The sequence below is a fragment of the Euleptes europaea genome, chromosome 3 (genome assembly GCF_029931775.1).
Source record: "Euleptes europaea isolate rEulEur1 chromosome 3, rEulEur1.hap1, whole genome shotgun sequence".
NCBI classification, from domain to species: domain Eukaryota; kingdom Metazoa; phylum Chordata; class Lepidosauria; order Squamata; family Sphaerodactylidae; genus Euleptes; species Euleptes europaea.
In genome coordinates this window covers 91,380,720-91,397,443 of record NC_079314.1, presented here as the reverse complement: position 1 = coordinate 91,397,443, position 16,724 = coordinate 91,380,720, and the positions used below count along the sequence as shown (strand labels likewise).

At 44.4% G+C, this 16,724-nt stretch overlaps 1 protein-coding gene across 2 annotated transcripts in view; it reads right to left on the bottom strand.

Annotated features, from left to right (window-relative positions):
- The window catches only part of TMEM184B (transmembrane protein 184B), a 29,044-nt gene extending 12,641 nt beyond the window's left edge, over positions 1 to 16,403 (bottom strand). For both annotated transcript variants that reach the window (XM_056846682.1, XM_056846683.1), the window contains exons 1-3: positions 16,252 to 16,403; positions 9,523 to 9,688; positions 1,228 to 1,318 (exon numbers count right to left, since the gene is read on the bottom strand). In XM_056846682.1, coding sequence (XP_056702660.1) covers positions 1,228 to 1,318; positions 9,523 to 9,688; positions 16,252 to 16,368 — 374 coding nt within the window. In that variant the 5' untranslated portion in view covers positions 16,369 to 16,403. The remainder of the gene's footprint in view (positions 1 to 1,227; positions 1,319 to 9,522; positions 9,689 to 16,251) is intronic.
- Positions 16,404 to 16,724: the final 321 nt, after the last annotated feature.

The window sequence follows — 16,724 nt, the reverse complement described above, 5'->3', positions numbered from 1 at the left end:
ACAAACAAATTAAAAAACAAAAAAACAAAAACAGGTACATGATTTAGAACGCCTCCTTTCCACCACACCTTCCCTTTTCCAGGCCTCCAGCATCATGTTCTGAGCCGTTTTCACTGATTTTAAGGGCAATGCTCCCCACTCATTTTAACACAGTGGACAGCATTCCCAGAGATACTGACCAAAAGAAAAGATCTCCCTTTTCCTGATGCGCCATAAAATACACAAAGTGCTCGGCGTACAGGAATAACAATGCTGGTTAATATGAAAGTACAGCATCAGTGCCAAAAGGCACTCCATTCACTGAATGGAGACAGTGAGATAGTTGAGAGGACAAGAGCAAAACGGCTGCAAGTACAATTCATACGCAATTAACATAATGGCCCAAAACATTCTGCTGCAATTAGCAGTAAGCACAAAAGAGGGATCAGGCCATGTGTGCCTCGCTGTCGAGTTTCCAATGGCACGAGCAGAACAGGAGGGCGGGGCTGAGGCCCCTCACCAGGGACGAGAAGGGGGCCCAGGTCTCATCTACAGCTCCAGAGGCAAGGTTGGTGGTCACCGCCGCTGCCAGGCCAGGGCTTCCTCAGGGTGGCAGAAGTGGGTGGTGAGCTGGCAACGTGGCTTCAAGCCCCGGCAGGCCAGAAACCAAAGCTGTGCCTCCACAGCCCGACAGCGGTCTCATGGGGCTGGGCCAGGGAAAAGGCCAGAGCAAAGTTAGCCACAAGGGATACAAACTGTTCCCAAGCCTTTCTCAGGGATGGGAGGCAACATCCAGGATCGGCTGGCTCCCCATGAACCGGTAAGACAGGGAGGGAGACTTCTAGAGACTGGAAGGAGATATTTTATCTCCTCCAGCCCAGGGCCAAGAAAGACATTCAGGGTTAATCCTCCCTCCACGGAGATAGCTCAGAGAGAAGGGTGGGAGGGGGAAGGGAGAGTCTGATGGGAGGAGGTGTGGACCAGAGTGAAGATCCAACCCTCCTCTTGTCCCAATCGGAGGCCTCTGCAGGAGTGGAGGGTGAACTCCATATGCCCTCCGAGGAGGGAGGATGTGCAATACCTTTGTTCAATGACCCGCCAGCCACAGATTGTTGGGTGGCCTTCCCCTTCCTGCCACTAGCACTGGCTCACCTCATCATACAGGGATGCATGCTTCCTTGCACACCCCATTTCCACCAAAGGAGGAAAGATAGGTGTAAGTTATATAAGACAACACTGCATACTCACTCAATAGGCTTCCCCCTGATCTCTGACATGATAGAACTCTCCCCTCCAAGGTACTCGTAGCAGAGACTAAGGAAGTTGTAGATTACAAAAGCTGCAAAAACAGAGAAAACCAGCAGTATCGCTCAATATACTGACAGTATAACAAAGTAAAGAAGTTGCCTGGAAGAGAATGGAAGAGAATCCCTAGTTTGTTCCAGGGCTAAACTAGACAAAAAGCTTATTTAAAAGAGCCATTCCCACCTTTCAGCCAGAATGGAGCTCCCCACTAATACAAACATTTTGTATTACTAAATAGTTGCCATTGGGTGTTGGTGCTTGTATGTTTTCCCACTGTGCAAATTGCTACTCTCTATGTAGGGGAGGGGGAGTTTTGAATTTAGGACAATGGTGGCAGGGAGGGGGCTCAACCCTCCCCTCCTTCTATGTCATGGCCCTAATCCAAATCAGGGCCAAAATTCCCAATTGCTATCCGAATAAAAAACACTCTGGTCATCCATTCATGGATCTCCCACCTTTCAAATTGGTCCTCACTTCCAAAGAATCATACACGTCAACGTTCCACTGGTGGAATAGGGGCTGTCAATGCCCTTGTGAAGTTACTATAGGCAGCTGCAGCTACAGGCATGGTGGTGGGGAACTTTCAAGGTGAAATTCACCCGACACCACTGGTGAGGTCGGAGAAACACACAGATAAAAACAAAGCAATTTCTAGTGATGCAAAAATATTTAGTCTTCATTTAAGGACATTAGAAGAGAGAGTAAGTCAGTAGGCAGCTATCTCGGCTAGCCTTAAAGATGTCCCACTGGAACTCTATCAGTGCCATCCTAAGAACACTTTCCTATAAGTAAGCTCCACTGAATAGACTTCAGTAAGATTCTGAGTAGATCTGCTTAGGATTGCACTCTTAAGTTGGCTATTCAGCACATGCTAGAGTCTCCAGACTATGATCTTACTGCACAAAGAACATTTCTGGATACATTCTTCTCTAAAAGACAATTAAGGATTCCCGTGGCGCAGAGCAGTAAGCTGCAGTACTGCAGTCAAAAGCTCTGCTCACGACCTGAGTTCAATCCCGCTGGAAGTCAGTTTCAGGTAGCCGGCTCCAGGTTGACTCAGCCTTCCATCCTTCCGAGGTCAGTAAAATGAGGACCCAGCTTTCTTGGCGTAAAGGGAAGATGACTGGGGAAGGCACTGGCAAACCACCCAGTAAACAAAGTCTGCCTAGGAAACATCGTGATGTGACGTCACCCCATGGGTCAGGAATGACCCGCTGCTTGAACAGGGGACCTTTACCTTTTTAAAAGACTATTAAGTGTTAAAATTCTGCACATTCAGACGTAAGTCCCACTTAGCTAAGTATGACTTACTTCTCAGTAAACATACACAGATTTAGTCCGTGTACAATTTATTTTCCATGAACCTCGTCTTTACCAAAATAGTTATGCAACTCTTCAGTTTGAACTTTGAGCCATTCTTCCACAAAATACTCCCAGAAGAAACCAAGATTTGTTCAATTAAGATGCCATTTCCAGAAACACAGTGCTCCCTAGTGTCATTCTGGAATACTGATAATGTAGCACAGCAGACAGGGAAGTGCCCTTAAAAAAAAATCACAACTTCCTGGTACATTTTCTGTTTTTCTTTGAAGGTCTTTATCCACATATAGATCAAGTACCAACGTGCTACACTTGACAGGTACACTTCAGTATGACCCACCGGCTCTTTAGTCAGCTTTTTTAAAGGAAGGATAACTTGGCACTTGTTATTCAAGCACATGGGAATCCATACACACTCTTACCCATCTAGAATATCACAACATGAGCTTCACCCATGGAAATACACTAGGCTAGCTGTAAGTGGGTAAGTTGCTAGCAGGGCTGTGAAATTTGGATTCAAGAAACATCTAGAATTCGCCCAACCAATTTCACATTCCCAACCCAAATGTTATAACTCCAGATATTTGGAATAATTCCCAGTATTCAAATTGCGCTGGTTCCTACAGAAAGCAGGCCAAGCATGCCAGGGAAATGAAAGTGAAATATATTCCTCAGACAGCCCAGATGGGGGGCGGGCGGGGACATGGAGGGGCCTGTCAGTCCTCTAATGGCTATTGCCATGGTTTTATCAAGGGGGTGTGGTAGGAGCACAGTCTGTGACTGATGCCTGTCTGCACTTATGGAATCCTGAAGCAGGCACAGACAACAGAAAGTACCTTCTCATTGGTCCTTTCCAAGTTAAAAGGCGGACATAACTGCTTTATAATCCCTCTGCTGTTCCCTGAAGATTAATGCTCTGCATGCTAAACCAGACAGTCCACTTGCTCTGTTTTGCCTTGGTTTTAGTAGGAAATTTCCCCCCTGATTGACTTTAATGGAATTCTGAAAATTCAGAAATTAACTTTTAAAATCTGAAGGGTCACAATTCCAAATTCTGGTGCACATTCCTTGTTCAGAACCTCATCTCAGACGTTAACCCTTCTCCCCATTTGCACTGCAGGGACAACAATAATGACCTGCTGTAAAGATTACTGAGAGTACACTTTTTCTATATGGTCTATTAAAATTAAACTTACCATTAGACACCCTAGACTTAGATTATGGTTACTCAAGGAAAGTGTATGTTCTCACACTCCTTGAATAATCTAAGTTTAAATACAGTTATTCAAAATCTTTAAGACCAGCTTGTTTTTAAACTTTGTTATCCCTCTTCAGGAGCCAGAAGGAGAATGGTTGGCAAAAGGAAACAGGTTGGATCTTTACACTCAAGTAATACTCTACCTTGTTTTTAAAGGGGAGCCACTGCTATTGAAAACTAGATGGGAACACTAGGAGAATGCTGTGAAAGATGCTTCACTTTGCCCTGGCTTAGGCTCCAATTTACACAATGAAATCTAAATGTGTTTATTTATTTAAAATATTCATATCCTTGCCTTTCTCCTGAGCAACCCAACTCAAGGCAGGTAATGAGATTATCAAGCTGTGTACAGTGACAGAGAAAAAAACAAACATTAAAACAATAATATACCAATCTTCGGGGGGGGGGGACTTATACTGACACTAATAAGCTATTCTCCCTTTGAATTCCTCTGTATCACTTCAGGCCCCCTAGAATGGATTTCTTGAAAACGGTGACACTGAGGTCTCTTGTCCACTCACAGGATTTCTGAATGTCAGATTTATGTCTATTTATTCTTTTATTTTGTTTGGTCAACACAAACGGCTGAGAAACACATCACTGAGCTCTCTCACTCTCACGCTGGTTCAAATGCAGGTGTAAGAGACCCTCAGGTAACTAATGGTATCATTTGGTCCTATAATTTCTATAACCAAATGTTAGAGTGTCTGCTATGTGTTTCCAGATGAAGCCAATGAGGAGAGAGATGCTCGTGAAGAGGCTGTCTCTGAAGGAAGACAGGAGTAGGAGAATGTTCTGGAAGTCTGAAGATCTCTAAGCATAAAGTGAGTTATTCATAGAACCACTGAGTTGGAAGGGGCCATACAGGCCATCTAGTCCAACCCCGGTGCAATGCAGGATCAGTCTTAAACACCCCTGACACGTTTGTCCAGCTGCTGCTTGAAGACTGCCAGTGAAGAGGAGTTCACCACCTCCCTAGGCAGTCAATTCCACTGCTGAACTGCTCTTAGTGTAAAAAAAAATTAAAAAAAAATCCTAATATCCAGCGGATACCTTTCTGCCTGTAATTTATACCCAGTATTGTGAGTCCTCTCCTCTCCTGCCAAAAGGAATAGCTCCCTGCCCTTTTATAAGTAACAGCCTTTCAAATACTTGAAGAAAGCAATCATGTCCCCCCTTTACCTCCTCTTTTGTAGAGGACCTGTGGTAAGTTACGGGGAAGTGGTCTTACAATATATCTTCCTTATTCTGTGCTGCCCTCTTCTGTGAGGATCTCTCTTATGGCCCTTACTTCTAGCTTCACTTTTCCATAGTGAAAATTTCCTGGTAAAATGCCAGCTGTCATATCACTCCTCTTCTGCATTCCAGAACAAACAAAAAAAGGCAGCAAGGCCCAGAATGAAGATATAATCATAGCCCATGAAAACCGACAAGAGCACACAAATGTTCTTAACCTATACTCAAATGCTATTCTTACATTAGCACCACAAGAGACTTTCCCTCAATTCTTATCACAGGATTTGTATGGTGCCCAACAAAATTAATGTGCTTACCTTGTGAGGGAAACTTCAATCAATTCAACAAATCTCCTGTTACCTTCAAATATTCACAAAGTAAGCTCAGTTCTCTTGTGGGAGGGAAAACCAAATTATATTGCTCCCTCCAGAAGGCCTCTTCCCCTGCCCTCTAAAATAGGAAGGGTTAATTGCAGCAGAAAAAGGAAAAGGAGTTGGTTTTTATATGCTGACTTTCTCTACCTTTTTAAAGGAGAATCAAACCGGCTTAAAATCTCCTTCCCTTCATCTCCCCACAACAGACACCTTGTGAGGTAGGTGAGGCCGAGAAAGTTCAGAGAGAACTGTGACTAGCCCAAGGTCACCCAGCTGGCTTCATGTGAAGGAGTGGGGAATCAAACCTGGTTCTCCAGATTAGAATCCACCACTCTTAACCACTACACCACACTGGCATTAAGGACATTAAGTTAGATGGACATTAAGTTAAAAAGGAAAAGAAGACAGACTTTCCCAATGTACTTTCACCATCCTAAAAAAAGGACATTAATTATGGCAACAGTATCGTTAACATTTTCCCAGTGTAAGAAGATATTTAATTGTCAAAAAGGATTATTTCTTAAAACCTTTAAAGAAATCATGAGGTAGCAGAGATTCCTGTATAAAACTCGCATTTATAAAAACATGCATAAGAAAAAACTGGGGGTAAGACAGGGGAAGTAGGCTAATTTGGAAACAGACCACGATATGTTATTTTTGTCTTATTTTTTCTTTCCCTCTTCCCTTTTTTCTTTTCTGTACCTTATAAAAATACAATAAAAATTATTACTTTTTTTAAAAAAAGAGGGAACACACATACACTTGCTCTGAAGCACTGGCTGACATGAACTAAATTTAGGATTAAAAACTGGATATTCTGTTAACATTTTCCAAGGGTAGTTTTCCCAAGGGAAAAGGCTCCCTTTTAACAAAGACAGATTCCCACCCTCTCCTGTTTCCTGCTTTCTCTAAGCACGACACAAGAGGGGAGGGCCAAAACCTCAGCCTACAGCACATTAAGTGGGACAAACTTGTGAACTTTAGAAATGTGGGCTGGCCCTCTGAGCAGATGTTGCGATGTTTGCAAACTCCCTAGGCGAGGCAGAGGGGATAATAGCTGTTGCTAGGAGATGAGTTTCACAGAGCAGCGGGCTTCCTGCAGGGCCTTTGTATACACAAACCCAGCAAGTGCAAGGGAACGGGAAAACGGGGATGAACAAAAAACGGTCTCTGGATTGTGCGTTCACACACGCGCACCTGCCATCTGCTATCAAGTCCCAAGGCATTGTCAGAGGCATGAAGGGCACACTGATCCCTCAATCAGGTCAAGTTGTCCATGTGTTAGGGCCCCTGAAGTAGCATATATTGCACTAACACCATACAAGGCATAGAGCCATGAAGGCCAGCAGCAAATTAAGGCTACTGTAGCCTCTTAGTACAGCTTCTTCCAAGAAAATAATAAATAGAAGTTACTTGCTAAAGCACAGTTCTTAGAATGCCCTTTAGTGTAGTCACACACAAGGGGTTGTGCCAGGAACTTTCAAAAGTTTTGTTCACTGGGGAGAATTCAAGTTGCTGTCTTAACTCATGAGGTCTGTACCCACCAAATCACAGGAATATGAAATACTCTGCCTAGGATGATGTTTGTTCTGCCAGGGCTCCTGTGCCTTTAAAAGTTTGAGTGGCCAGTTAAAATTCAGTAGATAAAACTTTTTTTCCATGCCAGGAAAAGCTTCACTAGATCATTTCCTGATGGTCACGCAAGTGTTAAAACCAGAAGAAGTTGGGAGGGGCAGAGAAGTACAATCCCTACTTAACTCCTTCAGTCTCTGTAGATGCCCCATCTTACAAAAATCTCTTCCAAAGATAAAGGGGTAAATTGTGTGGTCTGTAAGGTGTAGCATTCAAAGAATCATCACTAGCAGCAATTAATTCCGCTTAGTTATTTGCGATCCCTATACAGTCTTGCAAACGAGAGATCAGAGAGCAGCTTTAAGCATGGAAGGCTTAAGGAAACCGGATGAATATGATTAGTAGCACAACCAAGTAAAAAACCCAAAGTTTTGCAATTTAGAATACTCATGTGTGCAAGTATACCACAAGCTGAATAATTTATTTTAAGTACACAATGTAATGTGAATGTTGTTTGATGCACTTGACACTGAGAATAATGTCTTCACTTTGAAAGTACTGGGTGTTACAAAGAGCTAGTGGTTCAAGAAAATATCATTATCAACCTACGCAAGGCTCCAAAGAGTATTTCCCGCTTTTGGCGGGGACGGGGAAACACATGAAGTGCTTTTTGAAGTAAGATTCCAACCTTCAGAGTAAGATTCCATACTGCTGCTCAGAAAATGATAACAGGCGATGCCTAGACCAAAGATAGCAGGTAGCATAGAATACTAGAACGTCTGCCCATATGGACTCTTCTGAGCACCAAAAGCAAGAGCTGCTGTTATTTATTCAAAATAATTCCAGGAGAATAAAACACTGGTCCAGTGGTACTTTAAAAAACTAGCAAAATTTGTTTCAGCATAAGCTTTTGCAAGTTAGTGCCTCAAATGTGCTGGAGCATACATCCAGTAGGATCATGTTTTTATATTCACAAAAGAAAGGGGGGGCAGGAGAGATGCTATAAACAGACACTGGTTTAATACGAGATTTTAAAAAAAGAGAGAAATCAATCCACTCAGTTTGGGTGAGGCTACTTCCAACTACTGCTAGGAAAATTAGGATTAACAAAATCTAGTACAAAATAATCAGATACAAGAAGTTACAGAAGAATAGTTAAACAAAATGACATTTGTTAAGCATGATGGGTAGCCTTGTTAGTCTGTCTGTAGCAGTAGAAAAGAGCAAAAGTCCAGTAGCACCTTAAAGAATAACAAAATTTCTGGCAGGGTATGAGCTTTCGTGAGTCCCGGCTCACTTCTTCAGATACAGCTAAAATGAGAGTCCACCTATCCTTAAGTAGAGAAGAGTGAATTCAGATCATGTTGCATCAATGGATAGATAGGAGGACAAAAACAGCATTTGATTTGTTGTATAGTCTGGTTCCTGAAATTGTGCCTCAGCTGAGTAGTTCAAAGTTGTAGAAGAGAAGTTGTTTTAGGTTTAGAGGGCTAACCTAAACCCGTCACTCCAGGCTTATGAGAGAGAAGTGTAATTATCCAGGATATGTTGCAGGTCATGACTGATGTGTTGGGACTGGTTTGAGCTACAGGTGACAACAACTGTTATTTAGTTTGTTTTATTTCCTTTGGGCCTATCTGGCAACAGTAGGCTATCTCTGGGTATAATTCTGGTTTTGTAGATCCATTTTCAATTGGAGAGTTCTCTTCGTTTAGGGGATAAGAGAGGAAATGTTATGCATCCCTTGGTTTTGGAAGCCAAAATCTGGTCATTGTCACATATATGTGTGAGTATGTTGTCCTCTGAACAGCTTCAACAGTAAGCCACAAGAAGCATAATCATAACACAGAGATCAGAGGAATCGGCCCATTTAATATATGTCCAAGAAAGCATCTTCCAAAGATACAGGATCAGCAGTTAGCCAGCTGCATTTTTTTCATTTGACCTTATTTCTTGGCATAAAAGTCATCCATATTTTGAGAGAGACTTTTCACATGAATTTGGTAGTATTCTGCTTGTTGAGCCAATTATAAATTCTCTTTTCTTACTGAAGAAAAACTATTGACATAATCCCCTATACCATGTACCAGAGTCTGGGCTCTCTGCATGTTCTTCTTTGATTCCTCTTTAATTCTCATCTCTCTCTGGTGCTGATGTAGGTATTTATTTTCATCTGAACTACTTTCTCATACTATGGAGGGGAATGCCTAGATTCCAATAAAATTTTACCTTTGTTCAACTTCACTTGGTCTTGCTATACTGAACAACAGAAATTACCAGCAACCTAGCGCACCACCCATTACCACTGTAGTCTTCCTTGTGTACTGGATCATTTTCCCATCCTATAAGCATATAAACCTTAACCTTTCACTAGGACTTATAGAACAACCATGAAAGAGTCCTCCTTTCCCATACTTTCAGGCTCACACAAAATATTCCCCTCACTCAGCTTTGTTTCCATACCCTCTAAAACCTTACCTTCGTAGCAATCCCGCACAGTGCCAAAGTAAACATAGTACTGGTCATTGGTGAAGAACAGGAGACTGAGCCACGAGTCGACAGCATAAATGGGCACAATGAACAGGATCCGTACGATGTAGCGCTGCTCATTGGGGCAACTGTAGCAGCGCAGATGCATGTAGATCTGGGTGATAAAAAAGATGGACACTGGGATCAGAGGCAGATCACAATGTAAACCGAGTCTGAGTGAAGGAGGGAGAAACAAGGGAAAACTGAGAATGCAAATTTAGGCACCACATTAAAGCTATTCTTTGCTCTCACCGTCTCCTTAGAGACTATAACCTAATTAAGAACATTCACTTCGTTTATGCATTCTCTAGAAACTCTACATCTGTTCAAGTGGAATAATTACTATATGGCAAACTGCTTTTACAAAGCAAATAGCCTTACATATATCTCAAATGAATGTTTTACAATTGGTTGCATCCAATGACGAGCCAACACAGTGGTGTTCATAAAACTTTTTTACCTTCCTCCAGAGACTGCCCCCCTTCCCGCCAGCATCTCCTGAGACATACTCAAGGTTGTATGTCTCACGTGGACAAAATGTGGCTGCTGTGTGTGTGTGTGAGGGGGGGAGGGAACCAGATGAAATCTGGCTCCTCTTCCACCACCGGTGCTTCCATTGTCCCAAGAGCAATTTCACCTAGTTGCCTCTCCTCACTGCATCCCCTAGGCGATGTGGCTGTATGTCCATGTGGGCCTCGCAGCCTTCAGCATCAGCTTTTCAGGGCCTGCTGAGGGAAGGGACTGGAGTGAAAGATCCATATTTGCAAGCACTTTCAACAAGCACTTTTATTTTTATAAAACTGAATTGGGGATCTGAATGAAATCTGTGTCAGTTGAGAGTAAGGTATTTCAAAGTATGTCATCATATTCACTGATACAGCTCCTTGTGGTGTAGTGGTTAGAGTGTTAGGCTGGGGGGGTACAGGTTCAAATCCCCACCCTGTTGTGGAAGTTTGCTGGGTGACCTTGGGCCATTTTCTCTCAGCCTAACTTACCGTATATACTCGGGTATAAGCCGACCCGAGTATAAGCCGACCCCCCAAATTTGAGGCCAGAAAAGGGAATTTCTTATTGACCCGCATATAAGCCGAGGGTCAATAAGAAATTCCCTTTACTGGTAATGCTGCGCTCTAAAATGGCGGCTGCCATTTTAGAGCGCAGGGATGGTCTTGCCCCTGCCCCAGGTCGCCCTCCCGCCGGCCTCCCGGGCCCTCCCAACCCACCCCTACCCCCAGTGCCATCCAAGGGGGGTAGGGGGAAGAGCCCCGGGAGAGGCGCTCTAAAATGGCGGCCGCCATTTTAGAGCGGAAGGAAGAGGCCCAGAGAAGGCCCGCTGGAGGCCTGCGGATCAGTTGTAGAGCGGGAGGACCAGCCCTGGTGAGGTGGGCGAGGTGGGGGGGAAGAAACTGCCGCTGCCGCCACACAGCAGAAGGCGCGGTGCGGTGGGGGTGGGCTGGGGGGAATCAGCTGGCCGGGGGGAGCGCCCTGGGGATGTGGGGGGGAGCGCGCTGGGGGGGTGGGGGGGAACCAGCTGGTCGGCTGGAGCGCGCTGGAGCGCACTGGGGGGTGGGGTGGGGAATCAGCTGGAGCGCGCTGGGGGGGTGGGGTGGGGAATCAGCTGGAGCGCGCTGGGGGGGGTGGGGGGGAATCAGCTGGAGCGCGCTGGGGGGGTGGGGTGGGGAATCAGCTGGAGCGCGCTGGGGGGGGTGGAGAATCAGCTGGAGTGCGCTGGGGGGTGGGGGGGGAATCACCTGGAGCGCTGGAGCGCTCTGGGGGGGTGGGGGGGAGTGTGCTGGGGGGTGGGGGGGAATCAGCTGTCCGGGGGGAGCGCGCTGGGGGTGGGGGTGGGGAATCAGCTGGCCAGCGGGAGCTCGATTCAGGCGGCTCCGAAGGAGAAACCGCCCAATTACAGTATTGACCCGTGTATAAGCCGAGTTGGGATTTTTCAGCCTTTTTGGGGGGCTGAAAAACTCGGCTTATACACGAGTATATTCGGTACCTCGCAAAGTTATTGTTGTGAGGATAAAATGGAGGAGGGGAGAACAATGTTCTAAGCAACTCTGGGACATCAGTGGGGAGAAAAGTTGAGAATATCTACGTAAATAATAGAGTATCTATGGAAAGAAATGTTTACTTAAAAGGTGTGCAAGCACTGGGTCATTCCTGACCCAAGGGGTGACGTTATATCCCAATGTTTCCTAGGCAGACTTTGTTTACAGGGTGGATTGCCAGTGCCTTCCCCAGTCATCTTCCCTTTACCCCCAGCAAGCTGGGTACTCATTTTACCGATCTCAGAAGGATGGAAAGCTGAATAATAATAATAAAAAAAACACCTTTCCAAAATGAGAAGGCAAGACAATTAAGCTATTTTATACCATTCCTTAATCTCAATCCAGGCATGGAGGCCTCATAAGAATCAGTACAAAACTATTACAAAACCAATTTTAAAACACATACACAAAATACTTTTACTACCCATGGCATAGGAGTTCCTAGCACTGTATATTAGCCACAGCTTCCGTGAGGTCATAATCCCATCAATGCTCTCCAAAGATTTCATTGACAGTTTTGTAACTAAATTGAATGGTATCTTTAATAAAAAATTTCCCCAATAAAGTAGATTGTTTCTATTATCAGTTAAAATCCTTAAAAAGCTGGAACATGCTGAATAAAGAGTACATCAGAATGTCCACCATGAACAACGTTGGACTGGTGCAATGGCTAGTTAGTTTTAGCACAACACCCTCTCCCATTTTGGGCTTTATTATAATGTCATTGTATCCAGCCAGCCATATGAGATGTAGTGGAAAGATACTGAGCATTTCAATTCTGGTGACTCCCAGGCTTCACAGTGAACCAAAGAATTAGCTGTGCAACATTCCTAAAAGTCAGGAAGGAAATGCCACACCCAAAGCAAGCTCAGGATACACATTAACTCAGCATCCCACTTCTGTTCAGCCAATCCTGGCCATTGCATAATAGCTAGCTATGGAACTGATACGTGAAAATCTAAGGAAAGCCCTGCTGGTTCATATCAAAATTGCATCTAGTCCAACTTTCTTTCCTAAGAGTGCAGAGACAAATGGTTCTCGCAAGGTTACAAGGACGGCATGAAGCATTCCTCTGTTTGTCCCCAGCTTCTGGTATACAGACGTATTCTGCCTCTAAACACAAAGATTCCATAACTATCCAGGATAATATCCTTGGAGAGATCCATCCCCCATGAACTGTCTCCCTTTTAAAAGCCAAAGCCATTTAAACCAACCAGCATTTGTTGTGGTAATGAATTCTACAACCCCTGAGAAGTACTAGGGCCAGAATCCTGCTCACAGTCTAGACAGCATGACACAGCTTGGATCCACCAGTAATTTTCACAGATGGAAAATGTTCTCAGCCACAGAGTGCAATTTCCTCACCATCCACAGCAGCCCCAACACCCCCTACCCCAAAACTGCTGCTCCTGGGGGGGAGCCCCCTGAACAACATGAATGGGGAGTTTTTACTACGCAGCAGACTGAGAGGGGAGATTGGCAAAAATCACCAACATGGAAACTCTCCAGTGGATCCAAGCCCATCACCAAACGCCAACAGCAACTGATGCTTTTCCAGCCGTCATGCTCTGAAACAGAATCATTGATGAGATTTGTAATTGCTGCCTGAGTCAAGGACATAGTAGATGCTACTCTGACTCACAGGTGACTAATTCTCCTTTGAATCTAACTCAGCTAGATGCGTCAACAACCAGCTAGCTTCTCTGACAGTCACTTCTCTGTTCATTAACACACAAGAGCTAAACACAGGTAGATAAATTGTAGGGTTTGTATGAGTCACTCATCATATGAGGATACCAGCAGAATGCATTACAAAAGGGAACGATAAATTTGGCTTGCATGAACCTGATGAAACATGGCAGCCAAGCTTTGAACCACAAAAGCTGGAGCAGAAGAACAAAGAGAGAGAGAGAAATTCTCCTCTTCTCTACAGAGAGCAGCTAGGTTTGCTGAAGTCACCTGTACAGAGAGTTCATCATTAGAACAGACACAGCAGGCAGAAATGTTAACTGATCAATAGTTGCGTATTCCTTGCGTTAAGAACCAGACAGAACTACAAAACGGAAAGATAAAGCCAAAAGGTTATTGTACCTCATGAATCATGGCTCAGCATCTTCATAGCCTTCTGCCTCAATTAATTGTGCAGAAGTATTCAGTCAGCCAACCAAATTAATATGAGAGAAGTCAGTGGCTCACATGGCTCTGAAGATGTAGTACTGACCACTATTTAGGATTATGGAATAAAAGGCCTTGGGCCTGCAAACCAATTTGCCTCTTGATACAAACACCATGACAGAAGACATAGCTTTGGCATTCCTTTGCTTTGCTTTTCCCTACAAGTTGTTGGCATGGACTCATAGTTAAGGTAAAGAACTGGGCATTATATGTGTATGGAAAGCAGTGGAAATGAGTTTGTGGATAAACTTTCTGGCAGCTATAGTCTTACAAATAAACAGCCATAGCCTGCCCAGCTCTGGGGTTTTCAAGTACATTTCTCCCACACATAATGTATCTTCTCCAGTAGGGTAGAAGTGCCAATTTCCTTTTGGCAGTTCACATGCATTTATTTACTTTATTTATAGTCCACTTTTCTCACTGAGACTCAAGGCAGATTACAAAACAATGCAATGGGAATAGCAAGAAATACAGTACACAATGCTACTTTCAATATTCTACAGGAAAACAACTAAGTTTCCATTGAAAGTACTTCCCATATATATATCACCTATTCACTGAGTTTCTGGATTACACCTTAAGTAAAAAAGCCCTGCCAATACGGTCACCTAGGAATTTGTTCAAAGGCACAGCATTAAGTGGTGGCCAAACCTACACTCTAAATGGAAGTGTGGTCAGCTAGGGACTATTTTTGTCACACGGAAATAAGAGTACAGAAGTTGCTCATACGTGCTACAGACGATAACATCACGGAACAAGGATAGTGCTTGCAGCTGAAAGTAGGCTGCACTATTCCTAATGCAACAACCAGCCATTTTTGGCAGCAGCTCCATCAATATAGCACAATCCAAGAATGCAACAGAGCAGAGTGGGAGAGGCTCAGTGAGTCTGACATGGAGCAGCCTGTCTAACCAATTTCTCTTTTCAGGGCTGCAGTTAGGCACCACTTTAACCTACTCCAAGCACTTTTCAGAACTGTGATGGACAGGCTGGGTTCTGCCTCTCCCTCAGAGCAACCAATGAGAGCTGACGGAATGTTGAGGGGGTCAGTTGGGAAACAGCAGTTAGGTTAGCAGTTGGGAGTTGGCAGCTGCTGAGTTGAGAGGCAAAAGGAGAATGTCTGAGCAAAACTGTGGAGAAAAGAGGCTTAGAGCAGGCTGAAAATATTACATTTGTAACCAAAGAAATATTAAATTTGTAACCAAAGTTGTGGGAATAGGAACACAATTCAAAAGTTCAATGGAAGCGAAACTTTGTAACTTCTACCTTACTTTCTTCAGTGTTATGTTAATACCATAAATAAAAATTACCGTATTTTCCTGTCTATAAGACACCCCATGTATAAGATGACCTCTATTTTTTTAACCTAAAATTAAGAAAAAATAAGGGTCGTCTTACACATGGGGGCATCTTATAGGCTCCGTCTCTTTTCCCGCCTGTCAGCTGTTGGGTGGGGAAAGAGACAGAACGGCCAAAGAGTCTTGTGCCCTGGCCGGCCAGCATCCGGCATTCAAACCGGTTGCCGCCCACCCCATTGGGTTTGAATGCCAGACGGCCAGGGCACAGGACTCTTTGGCTGCTCTCTCTCTTTCCCCGCCCAACAGCTGACAGGTGGGGAGAGCGAGTGGAAGAGTCTTGTATATATAAAAAACACTGTGAGTGAGGGCTTGTTATTAAAGGGGACTAGGCTACCATGTCTGTGGATGTCTCTGTGATGAGCAAGAGGACCTGAGGTATGAAATGGTCATGGCTCTCTGTATATTTTACAAGAGAAGGGAAGAGTGCTGAGTGTGACATCCTGACCTACATGTGCCCCATAACCTCAGAGAGAGGTTTAAGAGGGTGGTAGGCACTCTGTAAGTAAGGATCCCCGTGGCGCAGAGTCGTAAGCTGCAGTACTGCAGTCCAAGCTCTGCTCAAGACCTGAGTTCGATCCTGACGGAAGTCGGTTTCAGGTAGCCGGCTCAAGGTTGACTCAGCCTTCCATCCTTCCAAGGTCGGTAAAATGAGGACCCAACTTGCTGGGGGTAAAGGGAAGATGACTGGGGAAGGCACTGGCAAACCACCCCATAAACGAAGTCTGCCTAGGAAACGTCGGGATGTGATGTCACCCCATGGGTCAGGAATGACCCGGTGCTTGCACAGGGGACCTTTACCTTTAGGCACTCTGTGTGAGTGGAGAAGCAGCATCACAAGAACCAATAATCGCAATAGCTTCATGTCCTAATTGAGATTCAGGATTAGATTTTGAGAAGGCATCCTCCAAGGACTAAGGTGTAAAAATGTACCAAAGCAAAGCCAGCAGGAACAAGAACACAGCACCATCCCAGCGCCCAAGTATTTACTATCCTTTTTACCACAGCTGAAGAAACCCCACCCCAGAATAGCAGGGAAGGTATCATTACTGAGAGAAATTTTTTTAAAAAATCAGGATTGTATTTATTTATTTTACCTGGTGGCAGGTGATAAGCAAAGCTGTCCACACAAAGAAACCTGAGATGGCTTGAGCTGCTGTCGTCATTAGGAATATAGGCTCTTCCACAGCAGTGGGTATGCCATCCTCAGGCATCCCAGATAAATTGGAAGATGCCACGAGGGTGCTGGCAGTGGAGCCCTGCTCGGGCACCGACATGACCCCAGTCATTACCATCATCATGTTTGTGAGTGCAGTCACTTATGAGCCGTGGGTCCGTCAAACCTGAAGGGGAAGGATTAAAACAAAAATTATCAACTAAAAGAATCAAAAGTAATAGTAACAACCTACTGAATTTGATTCACTCTTCTCACGGAGGCCCCAGGATTATTTGCAGAAATTTGTCAGACCACACGATGTCTTTTGTGTACCTGTGAATTACACCTCAACATTGGGTGGAGAAACTGGAGAGAAGGAAGCTTTTTCTCCATCTCCCATAATACTAGAACTTG